The following is a 16,081-nucleotide window of genomic DNA, read 5'->3' on the forward strand; positions in this document are numbered from 1 at the left end:
TAGCTTGGCTTCTAGGCTTGGAATAAATGTGCCAAACTCTGTCTTCACCTATACATTAGTATGTATACATATAATACTGCTAGAACCGCTCGATTTATCAAGCCCTTAGCCCATCTACGACTGCAGGTTCTCACACACATTTATCAAGCAGCGGTCATCAGGCTGCTGCTTCCTACACTCTTCTCCACTACTTAGGTGAAGAATTTCAATCTCCCTGGTCTCGTCCGACCGGGGAGAGTGACAGCTCCTGCCCACCTGTGATTGCAATGTTAAATTCCGCTAGTGGAATTCTGTCCTCCAGAGGAGAGTTGCGGCGGACAGGGGCGCATATCTATGCCCCTTTACGCTGTAGCTTAATAAATTGAGCCCAAAGTAATACAAACGTTTGGGAAGGGCTATTATTATGACAGTGTTATTTCTTTAAGTAAACCTGTACACGTAAAACAGAAAAAAATGTTAATCACTAGGCACCACAGGAAGCCCCATAGTTTACACCTAGATACAGGATTGAAATGTAAAGGCATAAATATTCTGTGTGTGTATAAAGTGTCCTTTAGATTACACAATATAACTTTGCTCACACTAATTAGCTGTCAAATAAAACAGTTGAGAATACACTGGGATTCCCTTTCCATTGACATGATTATTAGCAGGATTTTCAGCTCTGTACACATTTGTTGTTTACAAGGGTACTCTGCAGTCTTAACAGAAACTTTATAGAAAAAACTGTCAAGGAACTTGCGCTGCTACTCAGAGAGCCCCACATAAGACAATTATGTATTAAAGCCCTGGGGATTAAGAAGAATAACAAGATGCCACTAATGATTTCTGCAGAAAACAACAGTATAAATTATGCTTTTATATTAATAAAAACACACACACACTAAAAAAACAATTTGAAACAATGTCACAACATTCGCATTAAAACAAAGACCAACAATCAATTTATTGGAGACAAAGGGCCAGACTAGAAGTGGAAAACTATTTGACGTTCCTGCTCGAGTGATAACTGCTCTAGAAGTAAGCTTTTTGCACTCGCCGGCTTACGCTCGTATTATGAGTTGAAAGTAAACTGTTTTTGCTCACACTCTAACCAGACGAGCGCGAAAAGCCGAACTTAGAATATCGCGTATGAGTTCACATATTCCCCATAGAATAAATGAAGCAAAAAAGTGTGGGTGGGAAACCCAATTCGCACTCAAACCCAACATGAAAATATGAATATTTCACATTTCAATGTTCTTCACATAACAGAATATGTTTTATTTATTCATAAATACATATTTCTACATATATCTGATTGGTATTATGTACATACACACACACACACAGAACATCTTCTGCTATGTGCAGAACACTGAAATCTGAAATATTTACAGAAAATACATAGTATAACCCTTTATTCAAAATTGCATAAATATGTTTTTACATGTTTTAATCTACTTAATTGCAAAGGACACCAAAACGTGCGCGCACACACATATACATATATATATATATATATATATATATATATATATATATATATATATATATATATATATATACACATCCTGTAGGTTTGAATAGAGATAATGATCTCCATTTGTTTTTATAAATTTTAACTTTCTTCATATATATATATATATTTTAATTTTGGATGTCATGATTAAACTTTGCATTACTGCTCATGTGTTTAACTTTACCTATGTACTTAACATTTTTGTTTAGACTTAAAAAAAAATTCTGTTTTTCTACATGTGCAATTCATGAATTGGCCCAATAGATGGCAGTAGTAATCTCTATCAATGGTCATAAAAAGTTTAGCCAATATGGAGTTAATATGTTTGTAATTAAGCCATCTGGCCTATTTAAAGCTGTGCTGCAGAGCAATCCATAGCATGATTAAGGGTCTGCGTTACCCGAAACGTTGCCGTCTGTTCATTATGTCACCTTAATAAAGGTTTTTTCACTTTTAAAGAAACAGTGCTGGAGCCATTCACTTTTTTTTCCTCTTGGACATTATATATATATATATATATATATATATATATATATATATATATATATATATATATATATATATATATATATATATATATATATATATATATATATATATATATATATATATATATATATATATATAATTTTTTTTGTATTGCATGCCCTAAATAAATAAAAATGTTATTTTAATTTTTACCTTTCTGTCCCTTAAAATTTTAGACAAACTTTCAGGAGCATGCACATGTCTCACTATCTGGCCTCAGTGTTTGCAAAAATGTTTATAGCAATGTTATAGAGAGTTGCAAACACTGCGGCCACAGAATGCTAAAAAAACACTTGCACACTCTTAAGGTCCTATCAGCATACCTAGATTTTAGATGTGTATTCAGATGCTCTTTTTAGAGACGGATTTCTTCAAAGGAAAGTGCAAATCCAGATCTTAGTGTGTTCCATTTTCACAAGAAGAAATCTGGCTCCAAAAAGAGCCAAATACAGCTAGTGGCCACCTTCTGACACATTTGTTTGCATCGAAACCTTCAAATGCACATGTCTACAGGATTCACTGTTCAAAAAAAGCATACCTAGAAAACAAAGCAACTTTGATAGTTGAAGTAAATTGTTAAGTTGTTTCAAACTGCATGATCTGACTCATTGAAGTTTAATTATGACTTTACTGTCCATTTAAAGGATATGGAAATTATTAGAATAAAATACTGCATAAATAAAATATAGGTCTACACAACCATTTACACTACATAAGCAGCAAGTCCATTAGCAACTTTTGTAATTGCTGTAAAAGTTAGAATTTATGATCATTAAAAAATATTAACTGCACTGAGTGTGATTTAAACCCAAGAACTTAGCATATTTTATCTCCAGAGCTACCCAGACAAATAAATCATTTAGTAGCTTTACATGTCATAATTTCATCACAAATAGAAATAATCAGTATATCACAGACACAGATTTAATATGTTCACAAACAATTTTTTTTGTAATCATGAACAGAAATAAGCACATTTTGTTTGTAATAATGGACCAAAGCAGTGCTCGACAAACCCAGGAGCCAGGGAGCCACTGGCTCCTAGAATTTTATCCCTGGCTCCTAACTTTTTGAGTTATTCTCCATATACCTATATGCAATTACCTCTGTCTGGCTCCTAAAAATGTCTGGCTCCTAAATATTGTTACTGGCTCCTAATTTTTAAACAGATTAGTCGAGCACTGGACCAAAGTATGCTGTGCAACAGTCTGTAAATTTAGGGTATTTCAGCAGAAGCTCTAATAAAGGAAAAGCAAAGTTTAATAAAATGCTAACTGCCTTGGGGCGGAGCCAAGCCATGCAGGTACATGGCCGCACATTAGGAATGCTCCATATTAGCCTAAGCTCTTACCTTACTAACCAGGGGTGGTGGTCAGATCTAGACCTACAAGTGGCCAGAGCGAGAGCCTCTGAGGAACCCGCATCACAACTATTCCCCCAAGCAAAGCCTCCACAACGCTGCACTGAAGCCAGGCTGCTAGTGAGCGCACAGAGCGCCGCCATCTTGCCGTGTAAGATATTCAGGGCTCCTTTCTTACCTGCCCAACCTTGGGGCAGCGATCCCAAGTGGACAACCACCTGTTCCCCCATACTGGGTGCCCTGGGAGGCCTCTTACCACGGACTGGTGCGGGAAGAGGAGACATCATCGGAGCCGCCCGGAGGAGTACTACCCACGTAGCTAGTTCCCACACGCTATTCATCTAGCAGGCCGCATGCTGACAGTCTCCAGGACCAGTTCGGAGATCGACTTCTGCCAGATCCATAACACTGATGAACTGCTGGTAATGTAAGGGGAAATGTTTCTTTGCTGATTCTTGGAGACTCTAATTTTGCTAGAAACACAGCAAGATAATACAAGCTACAAGAGTGCATTTTTCTTTTGAAGGGCCAAGACACATATGATTAATTAACCCGATAGCAGAGGGGCAGATCATTTTATTCTTTGACACTCCCTACATATCATATGGCCGTGTTAATACCATCCAGATATGACGCCAAAAAAGGGCCAGAAGACAGACAAACCACCCAGGGCCCCTACACAGACTCCCTCTGTCTCAAACTTTTTCCACACTAGTGATCCCAATGCTCAAATAAATGACTCTCAAGCTTCTGTTGGTACCCAGGGCCACATGTCCAGCCAGCAAGACTCCCTTCAGGCCATCCAGGTACAACTGGCAACTTTACCATCCAAGTCTGACCCAGAGTCCTTGAAATCATTTAAAAAAAGAGGAGATCAGGGACTTAAAAAGAGACCTAAATGAGATGGGCTCGAGGATTGATTACTTAGAGGAGGGCCAGGACACCCTGAATAATCTTGTCAGTTTGAACACTCAGCAAATTTCAATTCAAGACTCTATGGTTCAATCACTGCAAGACAGAGTAGAGGATCTTGACAACTGCGGGCGCAGGAACAACCTGCGTATCCGCTGCATACCTGAGGATATTCAGCAAGAACAACTGAAGCCCTATCTGATTGGTCTATTTTTACATCTTTCTCCAAACTCATCCCCTTTACTCCCTGAGGACATTGATAGAGCCCATAGGGCCCTGTGGCCCCCTCCCAAGCCTCCCTTGCCTCCAAGGGATGTGGTCATCAGATTTCTATGGTATACTGCGAAAGACGACATCTGGCAGGCTGCCAGAGCTAGCTGCACTATTTCCTATCAAGGCCACTCTCTATAAGTCTATCAGGACCTTAGTCCCCTTACTACACAAAGACACAGAGAGATTAAATTCATCACAGCCACCCTGTAGGAACACCGTATAAGGTACCGCTGGTGCTTTCCATTCAGCCTGATTATCTCACATAATGGCTCACAGGTGGTCTACAAGGACTTTAATGACCTCGACCTCCTATCCAGATCTCTTAACATCAAATCCCCCCCCCCCCCGTCTGATGCTGCCCTCAACCTGCACCCTATTCTAGCTGACCACGGCCCTGCAACCGCAAAGGAACAAAGGCCCCACTGGCTCAGAGTCCAATCTAAGAGAAGGAAGATGTGCCCTTTATCCTCAGAAGAAGGAGATCCTCCACACTGAAGAGTTTACTTCCCTTGTCCTTATTCTTTCTCCTCGCATCCCTTTTCTTGGCGAGGGCAGAACAAGTGTCTGTTCTCAGGACAGTATCTACCTGAATTGCCGGGATGATGGAGGTGATATCTGGACTGAGTCTGGTAATATGTTGAAATTTCTAATGTTTAACATCAAGGTCAGGAGGTTAATGTAGGGGACGATATGTACATATGCATGTAATCTGCTTTCCCCTTTCATAACCCAATTATTCTGTGCCTTCCTGCAGTACGTTTGAAATGCTAACTATACTACAATGCCATCATGGTCATGTCCCTGCAACCCTGCTAGATCGTAGCCTACCCTGCTTGGGCCATAAGCCGCGCTGCGACTTCACATATCCATTAGTTCCTGTTTACATTCTAATTGCCCCCCTCCTGACCTACTATGATTACCTAGACCCTGGTCATATGTTAGGAAACACAATAACTTCCCTCCCTATGCGGGGGCCCACTTGGGTCCATCCCCATAGCCAACTCAGCCCCTACTTTACACATTATTGCCTTCATAACTCGGTTATAGCACCTTGAACTAAGTGGGTCTGACCCAATACCACCCTACTCATTCGCTACTACCTCACTAACATGAGAGACAGATAGGCTATACTTCTCTCCCCCCTGGTATGGTGTATAGTTTCTATATGTATACACATTACAAATGTTGTTGTTGATTTGGATTTGTGTTTACTGTTGTCTGATACTCAAATTGTCATTTATATTGTTTATTACCTGTCTCAAATTGCATGCCTAATCATAGATATTGTTGCAGTTCATGGTTCCCTGATTGGTTCTGGAGCTTCCCCTAGCTATTATGTGCCATATAAATCCCTGAACAACTATGGTTGACGCCCTAGGTAAGGTTACGGTTATTTCCCACAATGTTAAGGGTCTTAGTACTCCTCAGAAAATATCTATGGCCTTGAGGGATTATAAAAAGAGTAATGGAGACATCCTGCTTCTTCAAGAGACCCATTTTAAAAGAGGCTCAGAGCCCAAGACAGCCTTAATGAAATTTGGACCGACCTACCTCTCCTCCCACCCTACTAAACTAACAGTGTAGGGATACTAATTAATAAAAAACTCCCCTTCAGAGAAACCACTGTTCATAAAGATAAAGAAGGTAGATAGATAATTTTAGTTGTTATACTTTACGATAAACCCATTACCCTTGTAAATGTATACGCTCCCAATAACGACCCCTCCCCCTTTTTCCATCAGTCATGTAAAAAAATATTAGAAATCGCTACAGGTAGTTTAATATTAGGAGGCGACTTTAATCTGACCTTTGACCCTTGCCTGGATTGCTCCTCGGGTTCTTCCTACGTCCCTACCAAGACGTTAAAGCAAATTAGATCAGCCCTCTCCCAACTCACATGACCTGTGGAGACTCCAACACCCCTCCACGAAAGACTTTACGTTCTATTCCCACCCCCATTGCCTATACTCTAGGATTGACTACATACTTACTGACATCTCCACCCTATCTTTCACCACTTACACCGCTATTCACCCCATCACATGGTCAGACCACGCTAAGATCAGCTGCTCACTCGATTGTCCCACTTACCTAATATAAACTGGAAACTAGATGATTCCCTTCTCCGGGACCCCCTGTCCTTCCTTCAGGCACAAAAAGCTTTAATTGAATATTTTCAAATTAATAACACCCCTGATATTGACGTCCATAATATTTGGAATGCTCATAAGTGCGTCCTTAGAGGCAAATTTATTGCCATTAAAGCTGCTAAAATAAAAGAAAAAAATGGCTATTTGAAATCCCTCCTAGAAGATTTATCCAAACTACAAGATATTCATAAACGCTTCCCTCACAGTGCCTCCTTGTTGGAGAGTATAGATCATAAGCGCAGCCAGCTTCATCTCCTTCTGGGAACTGAGGCCAAAAATAGGGCTCTTCTTCTTAGGAAGCACTACTACGAGGGGGCTAACAAGCAAGGGAGAATGCTGGCTCGCCAGCATAAAAGAAGGGCACATAAACACTACATCATGGGAGTCCGCAACGCTTCTGGCAGGCTGAGATCATCCACTAAAAACATCACTCTGGCCTTTAGAGACTATTACGACAAACTATATAAAATTTGTGACGCGACAGGAGACCCAAACCCAGACGAAATAGCTAAATATTTGAAACAATCGAAGCTCCCCAAGTTAACGAAAGCACAAAACGACGAGCTAGAGGCCCCCTTCTCTGAAGACGAAATCCTGGGAGTTATCTCCTCGCTCCCCAAGGGCAAAGCTCCAGGTCCCGATGGGTTCAATAATTCCTACTACTCCTTATTTAAAGAAATATTAGCCCCCAACTTCTTAGATACTTTCGGAGTATTGATGATAACGGGTCATTCCCTCCCTCCGCGCTCCTGGCCCATATCTCCGTCCTCTTAAAACCCAACAAATCCTCAGAACAAATTTCTAATTATCGCTCGATCTCCCTCATTAACACCGACATAAAAATTATTGCTAAAATTCTGACTAACCGAATCAACCGATTCCTACCTAGCTTAATTCATAACGACCAGGTCGGATTTGTCCCAGGCCGCGAAGCTCGGGATAATACTGTCCGCAATATCCATCTAATTTGGTATGCTACTAACAATAAAATCCCCTCAGTACTCATTTCAACCGACGCAGAAAAGGCTTTCAATCGTGTCAACTGGTCATTTCTCAAAGCCTCCCTGGAAGCCTTTGGTTTTGGCCCCGTCATTCTAAACTGTATCTGTTTGCTTTATTTATCCCCTAGCGCACAAATCCTCATTAACAGTACCCTGTTACCCTCAGTCTCCATCAGGAATGGAACCCGCCAGGGATAACCCATCGCCCATACTTTTCGCTTGCTTCGTGGAAACGCTAGCATCCAAAATAAGGAACAATAACGAAATCTCGGGTATTATCTCCGGCTCCGAAACGTATAAGGTTTCCCTGTTCGCCGATACCTTATTTTCTCTAACAAACCACGTAAGCTCGATCCCCCACCTCTTGACAGAACTTACCACATTTAATAAACTAACTGACTTTTTGGTCAACCAGTCTAAGTCTGAGATACTGGGTCTCGGCCTGTCGGAGCGCGCGGTCGCCACGATTAAGCACAGCTGCCCCTTTCGGTGGTGCAACGGACCCATGAAATACCTAGGCATCTAATCTCACAGGGTCCTTTGACCAGATAGTCTCAGAAAATTACTTACCAACCAAATTTCCCATTATGCGCGATCTCTCATCCTGGAGCTCCAAAAGGCTTTCCTTGCTGGGGCGTATTAACTCCCTAAAGATGACCATTTTTCCTAGATAGCTATACATAATGCAAGCATTACCTATCTCTCTTCCCCCCAGATTTATCCCCCAAGTCCAGAAACTGTTTAGCTCCTTTGTTTGGCAAAGAAGGCCACCTAGAATAAATAAAATAACTAACTATGTCCCTTCTTAGAAATCTCGGAGGCTTGGCAATGCCCGACCTGGAAGCGTATAGATCCGCCATATTTTTACAGAGGATTTTGGACTGGGAGTGAGCTGAGGAGGTGGGTGGGGCTGGAGGAGAGCATAAACTCAACTCTCTCCCTCGCCGGCCTTTGCTGGAACCCTAACTTTTTTAAAAAGTAGTTAAGTTAATCACTAACCCGACCACCAGGGAGACAGTACGCCAGTGGGTTGTGGCCAATAGACCTAACCCTTGTCTTTCGTCCAGCCCAGGACCACTGACCTCTTTGATCCATAACATAGAATCTCCAATGCCATCTTTTGGTCAATTGTTTACTACAGACTGCCCCCCATGACATACTCGCACATCATGTCACTATGAACGACTCCATATGCACCCAAGATCAATTGATAGATAAAGGGTATGAATGGGCAAGGAATTGGTTCTCGTATAGGAGACTATATAACTTTATCACCACCCACACTCACGCCCGTAACCTGACTCAGCCCCCTACTAATATAGAAAAACTCTACTTAGCTAGGTCCCCGATCAGACATTCCCTCTCAATTATCTACAAAATCCTTTTCCACCCCCCCCCCCACCCCCCAGGCATTATGCCTTATTTTATTGACATATTCTCTAACACAAGGAGGGCCTCTACCTCAGCATCCATCCTGGAGATCAACTATAAAATACTTTGTTGTTGGTATCTGACCCCCAGAAAATTACACAGTTTATATCCCAACATTAGCAATCGCTGCTGGAGATGTGGACATGTTGGGAGCGGCATGGGCCACATGTGGTTGTGGTGCTCACAAATCAATCATTATTGGTATGATATCATGAATGAAGTGGAATTTATAATGGGAGTCCCAATTCCTCCAGACCCCCAGATTTGGCTCTTAAATAAACCTGTTTGACTTCCCTCTAAAAATCTAGTCCCACTATTCAGGATTTTCACAAATAGTGTTAAGGTCCTTATAGCAAGGACTTGGAAATCTAGTGACACCCCGACTGTGACAATGTGGAAAAATAAGGTCTCCGAATTGCTGGAACTCGAGGAGTACTCAGCTTATAAGATCAGAAATATAGATAACTTCCTAGTACTACAATCATTGTGGTTTAAGTATACTAAAAGCTAATAGTCCTACTAGCAATGTGGGGAGCTACCCTGGAACCAATTTTCCCTAATTTTCTCTTATAGCTTCTAAACCTTAACTTTGCATTTAATACAGGAATAGATAGTGTTTACTTATTTTTGTGCATGTTTAATAAGTTAGGTTGCAAATTAATCTGCAACATATTTTCTATGTATCTTATGAGACATGGCCCATGTTACCTATGTTAGAGCTTTTCCTTTCTTTGTTACTTTATACATTTTATTTACATGCTATACGAATCTGTTTTGACAAATGATTTACTGTTTTTCTTTTCTCAATATGTGAGAATGTATCTCAAGACATGTACAATGTAATGTTTGAACAGATTCTTTGAATAAAAAGATATTTCCAAAAAAAAAAATGCTAACTGCCTTGAGTCGTAATTTAATTAATTTGCAAACATGGAAATCTAACTGTTTTTAATTTTATAAATACATCGCATAAAAAAAAGACGTTTGGTCCATCACAGCCACAGGTGAAATATGTTAACAAATTCTCTGTGTTCAAACAATACACAAAACATCTACTCTCTTCATGTACCTATTCTAGTTCTCAATACTTTCCTAGTTTAGCAACACTTTTTTCTACCAACATGAAGAAGAAAAAAATTCAGACTCTACCAAAATAAATACATCCACTATTAGTGGCAATATAAACAAACTAGGCTGACTATTAGCCTAAAAAACATTCAATGAACTAGTAAGGATCACAATACCTTTGAAACTTGATACATTAAACCTGATGGAAATAACACTTCAAAAATCAATCTTTACATTTTTGTGATCCAGTATTGAAAACATAATTTGCCCACATATGCATTAACCCTTTGGCTGCTAAGCCATTCCCACCTGGGTGCTAAGCTGGTTTTGAGCTTTTTTTATTTTTACTTTTTAAAAATATATTTATTTTTAACTTTTTAATTTATTTTTCCAGATCCCCAAGACTTATGCCATTGGAAAGTTTAGGTGATTACCTTTCCAACAGTCTTAGCGGTCTGTAGCTGCTTAGATGCCTGAGATACAGGCTTCTAAGCAGCATGCCCCATCTCCCTATACTTGTCCATTGTCAACTTAAATAAAGTTGCGCAGTGATGTCATCACGTCATTGCATGTGACATCACCACGCCAAACATGAAGACCCGGCGATGCCCGTCACTATACAGGCTAGATCGCCGGGGTGGGAGTAAGTTGGAGCCGCCAGATTGCCCTCAAAGTGGGTGAGTGCTAGCACTCAAAGGGTTAAAGGGACATTACATACTTTGAGATTCTAATATAAAATATTTTATTATATGTAATATATATATATATATATATATATATATATATATATATATATATATATATATATATATATATATATATATATATATATATATATATATGTGTGTGTGTGTGTGTGTGTGTTCAAAAGTTTGGGGTCACTTAGAAATGTCCTTGTTTGTTTTTGAAAGAAAAGCACTTTTTTTGTCCATTAATATAACATAAAATTGATCAGAAATACAGTGCAGCCACTAATAATATTGTAAATAACTATTGTAGCTAGAAACTGCTGATTTCTAATGGAATATCTACATAGACATTCAGAGGCCCATTATCAGCAACCATCTGTCATGTGTTCCAATGGCACATTGTGTTTGCTAATCCAAGTTTATTATTTAAATCAGGCTTATTGATTATTAGAAAACCCTTTTGCAAATATGTTAGCAAGGCTAAAAATTGTTGTGCTGATTAAAGAAGCAATAAATCTGACCTTCATTAGTCTAGTTGAGTATCTGTAACATCAGCAATTGTGGGTTCCATTACAAGCTCAGGATGGCAATAAACAAATAACTTTCTTCTGAAACTCAGTCTTTTCTTGTTCTGAGAAATTAAGGCTATTCCATGCGAGGAATTGCCATAAAAACTGAAGATCTTGTACAATACTGCATACTATTCCCTTCACAGACAAGAGCAAATTGGCTCCAACCAGAACAGAAAGAGAAGTGGGAGGCCCCGGTGCACAACTGAGCAAGAGGATAAATACTTTAGAGTGTCTAGTTTGAGAAACAGATGCCTCACAGTTCCTCAACTGGCAGCTTCATTAAATACTACCTGAAAAACACCAGTTTCAACATTAACAGTAAAGAGGCGACTCCGGGATGCTGGCCTTTTAGGCAGAGTTGCAAAGAAAAAATATATCAGATTGGCCAATAAAAAGAAAAGATTAGGATGGGCAAAAGAATACAGACACTGAACAGAGGAATATTGGAAAAAGGTGTTATGGACAGACAAATCTAAGTTTGAGGTGTTCGGATCACAAAGAAGAACATTCGTGAGACGCAGACCAAATAAAAAGATGCTGGAGAAGTGGTTGATGCCATCTGCCAAGCATGTCATGTTGAGGCAACGTGATGATCTGGGGGTGCTTTGGTGGTGGTAAAGTAGGAGATTTATACAGGGTAAAAGGGACCTTGAAGAAGGAAGGCCATCACTACATTTTGCAATGCCATGTCATGCCCTGTGGATGGCATATGCCAGATGCACGCTCCCTTGCAAGTCCCAGGACTTATCCTGATTGGTTGCTTAAAGTCCTTTTACAAAGGGATGTGGCTACTGAGAACTTTTAAGGTAAAATATCTTCCTTTTTTACAGAGATGTTCAGATTATATTTTCTAGTCAGCTTCTTACAGCTATGCTGCATCACTTTCAAGTGTAGGTATCATGCCCCTTTCACTGCTATAATGCACACAGTTATTGGATGCACACTCTGGTGACCAATTTATCCCATGTTGTTTCCTTATTAGTCCTACTTATAGCCTAGCTTTTCTGACATTCGAAGGTTACAAGATGGTAGTGCCTATTGCTTTATGGACAATAAAACTTTACACATTTTACTAACTGTACCCTAAAGCTCTGTCTAAAACTAAATATTTGTATTGCACTTTCACAAGAAGAAATCCGTCTATGCAAAGAGCTGAATGCTGCGAGCATCTGCATTTGTCAGCTAACAAAACTGTTGAATGCACGTGTCTGTTATATATAAAAAAGTAAATTTTTGCTCCGAGTTTTTCTATCCCAGGCCTCCCTTACATGAAATAAATAAAATGTGCTACTACACTGATCAAACAATCACTGCGCATAATGGAAAACTGAATTATTTTTTACTACACAAAGAATAATTCAAAATGTAGTTTATGTTGATTCAATATTATTGAATAGGTTCTTGTTAGTTTTAAAATACATATTTGAGCAATGCATTAAAAAAGGACACTGTGGAGCTAGCTAAACATTTGTTTTAGTATTCAGTCAATGGGGTGTGTATATAACAACAACAACAGCAACAACAAAAGCACAACAACATCAAGGCTTAGAAGCCTGAAGTACTGTAATGTAAATATTTATTTTTGCAATCAACATATATATCCCCATCATAATACAGTACATTTGGATTTATCATTTTATATGTTGCTGTAATCATAATAATGATTCCTAGGACTCAATTTATCAAGCCCTTCTCCTCCCTTCTCTTGTGTGAACCTGCAGTCAGGATTTATCAAGCAGTTGTCATCAGACCGCTGCTTCCCTACCCTGTTCTCCACCTCTTAGGTAGAGAATTTCAATCTCCCCAGTCTCATCTGAAAGGGGAAATTGATAGCTCCTGTCCACAAGTGATTGGCTGTGCGCTGGCAGGGGGCGGGATTGCGCGAGCACAAAGGAGCGAATATGTCCGCTATGGATTGATAAATCAAGCACATATAATGCACATGTACATGATTGAAGTTTGCCATCTTCCAAATGTGCTCAACTAATTTGAAACAAACAAAGCAGTATCAATTCTGCACAGATTAACATTTCACTCAAAAATCAAACTTTTTTTTTTACATGTATTAATAATATTTTGAAATGCTGAGTATTATTCACATATGTGAATTTAAAATATGGGATAAACTTATTGGTTTTGAATATAGGCCAAAAATATTTCAATTCTATTTGTTATTTAGGCTTTGTGAATGACAGTAGCAGACAAGTGACATTCCTGTACAAAACTAAAGCAACTATTTAAAACCAGGCTTTTCATATATGGTCTTATGAACTGCTATGGCCAACTCTAATGCCTGATTCTCTAAAGCTCTCTGATCCGGTGAAATTATCTAAGATGTCTTGTCAGTACTGTGAGGTCTCTCAAATAATTTTATATTAGAAAATGTTAGCTTTATAGCTGTTTACGTTGCAAGGCAGGTTCTGGGTATGAAAGAGACACACATACACTACAATATAATTCTCAAAAAAATATTATATATATATATATATATATATATATATATATATATATATATAAATATATATATATATATATATATATATATATATAAAAAACACAAGACTTATTTATATATATATATTTTACAAGACTTATTTCCAAGCAGGAAATTTTATGATCGTTAGGACCAGATCTGGCTCTATAACTGGACCAGGTCGGGCCGCAGGATCCAGGCAACACTTGGCAGGGGCAGCACATAGTGGGAGCATATTCTGGCTAATAGTGTTTTTAAAAAAAACTGATAATAATAAAAAGAGAAATTAATTTTATATGATGCCCATCTGCATGTTCTCATATGAATGTTTTATCTGCAGAACTTTAATCTCTGAGACAATTGACTCTGGCTTGTTTTAGACTGTAGCTTGCAGAATTGCGAGTCATTATTTTATTCTTGGACACATGCAGCATTCTTGAGCTGGCCCTGACCAAGACATAGATCTCAACACATGAAAACATACCCAACAAAAGTAGTATTATCAATGCCCATAATTTCCATTACATGTACATATGTATTACTAGGCACACAAAAATATGTCTCTCTACACCAGCTGCAATCATTTGTACAGCAGGACCCAGCTGCCTGTCCCCCTCCCATGTAGGACTGTCCAGAAAACGTGTATTCTTCACGCAATTCGCTGTCAGACCTAAGGAGGGGCTGCTTTGCCGACAGCAACCTTCTATAGCATGTGACAGAATATGTGTGATATTTACAGGTTTATAAGCCTGTAGGGCTGTTGTAACAAAGTAGAACACATATGCTGATACAAATGCATTCCAGCATTACAAATACTAATCTGTTTTAATAAACGTTCTGGATATGATTTATGTGCTTATTTACTAAGCTACAGAACAACAAAACTTTGCTTATTGAGATATTCGGTGCAATCAGATATGATTATCACGTGAAAACTTCTATCTCATGAGATGCTATAATCAGATGCAGTGTGTCTGTTACAATACAAACCCCTGGCGATGAGACTTATAAGCTAAATTGTCATTAATAAATATCCATTGACTTCCACAGCAGGAAACAACTGTCAGAAGTCTCCAGTGGCAGCTAATGGGTTAAACCTCAAATCTAAACACGTGAGTTGTCTCCAGGAGCCCAATATAGAAGCCATACAGCGCTGCGCTACATCACATGGAATAACCCTCAATCGTTTTACGTCACTGTTGTTTAACGTGTTACGGAATAGCCCTGTATAACCATCATGCACCGCTCGCAGGAGGGTTTAAGAACCATAAGCACTCACCTCCCCATATCCCCAACTTGAGCTGCGAGCTGTCCAGATTAACCACATAGTCCCCCAAGACACGGTTGAGCACATCAACCACCACAGACTCAAACACCATCTTGTGTAAATGCCAAGCGCCCCACAGCCGTGTGACATCGGCTCGTCCCTACAACTGCACACACTCCCTCCACTGTCAGGGTGGCTGCGGGCGGCTCCTCCTTCTCATGCGCATTTGACTAGGCTTATCCCCTCCTCACCACCCGTCCCGCCCTACTTTCAGCCAGCAGCACCAGCTGGTTTGTCGGTGGCTTGAAATGTTAAGAATTTTGGTAACTTCTTAACAATCACATGAAGAGAGTGAGCCGCTGTGTTGTCTGTGATATTTGGCATTGGCAGTCTTTCCTGAGTTTAGACAGCTTGTTTGCAGCAGCAATATGGGAAACCGAAACAGAAAGTAGTTATTTTTACTTTCAGCCTGACTAGAATTTTGGAACTATATTGACTATACAAATGTGATAGTACTACCATTGCACTGCTTTCTTGAATTATTTCGGACAGACAACTTTTGGATTGTGCGAAGATGAAATCCTACTAACCTAAACCTAGTAACCATGTTGAGATAAGAGCTCAGCTTGAACTAAATGTCTGATTCAGCCACTACTGTTCCGATTTATTCCCCCAGAGCCGTTTTGTCATATAGATAAAGGGACAGTGTACTGTGAAATTGGTTTCTTGTGTTTCTAATTACTGGTTATACTAGCTGCAGAGTTTAAAATGTATAGGTAATTGTTCCTTTAGGTATATTTTCGTGTATGGAATAGCTGTTTCTGCTAACCACAGCTCAATGGGATCATCTTGTAGG

The 16,081-nt window shown here is 39.4% G+C and overlaps 1 protein-coding gene across 4 annotated transcripts in view; it reads right to left on the minus strand.

The window, feature by feature from the left end:
• Positions 1–15,444, minus strand: part of VPS13A (vacuolar protein sorting 13 homolog A) — a 767,672-nt gene extending 752,228 nt beyond the window's left edge. For all 4 annotated transcript variants that reach the window (XM_053702484.1, XM_053702483.1, XM_053702481.1 and 1 more), the window contains exon 1: positions 15,238–15,444. In XM_053702484.1, coding sequence (XP_053558459.1) covers positions 15,238–15,337 — 100 coding nt within the window. In that variant the 5' untranslated portion in view covers positions 15,338–15,444. The remainder of the gene's footprint in view (positions 1–15,237) is intronic.
• Between the last annotated feature and the right edge of the window lie 637 nt (positions 15,445–16,081).

The sequence above is a fragment of the Bombina bombina genome, chromosome 2, assembly GCF_027579735.1.
Source record: "Bombina bombina isolate aBomBom1 chromosome 2, aBomBom1.pri, whole genome shotgun sequence".
NCBI classification, from domain to species: Eukaryota; Metazoa; Chordata; class Amphibia; order Anura; family Bombinatoridae; genus Bombina; species Bombina bombina.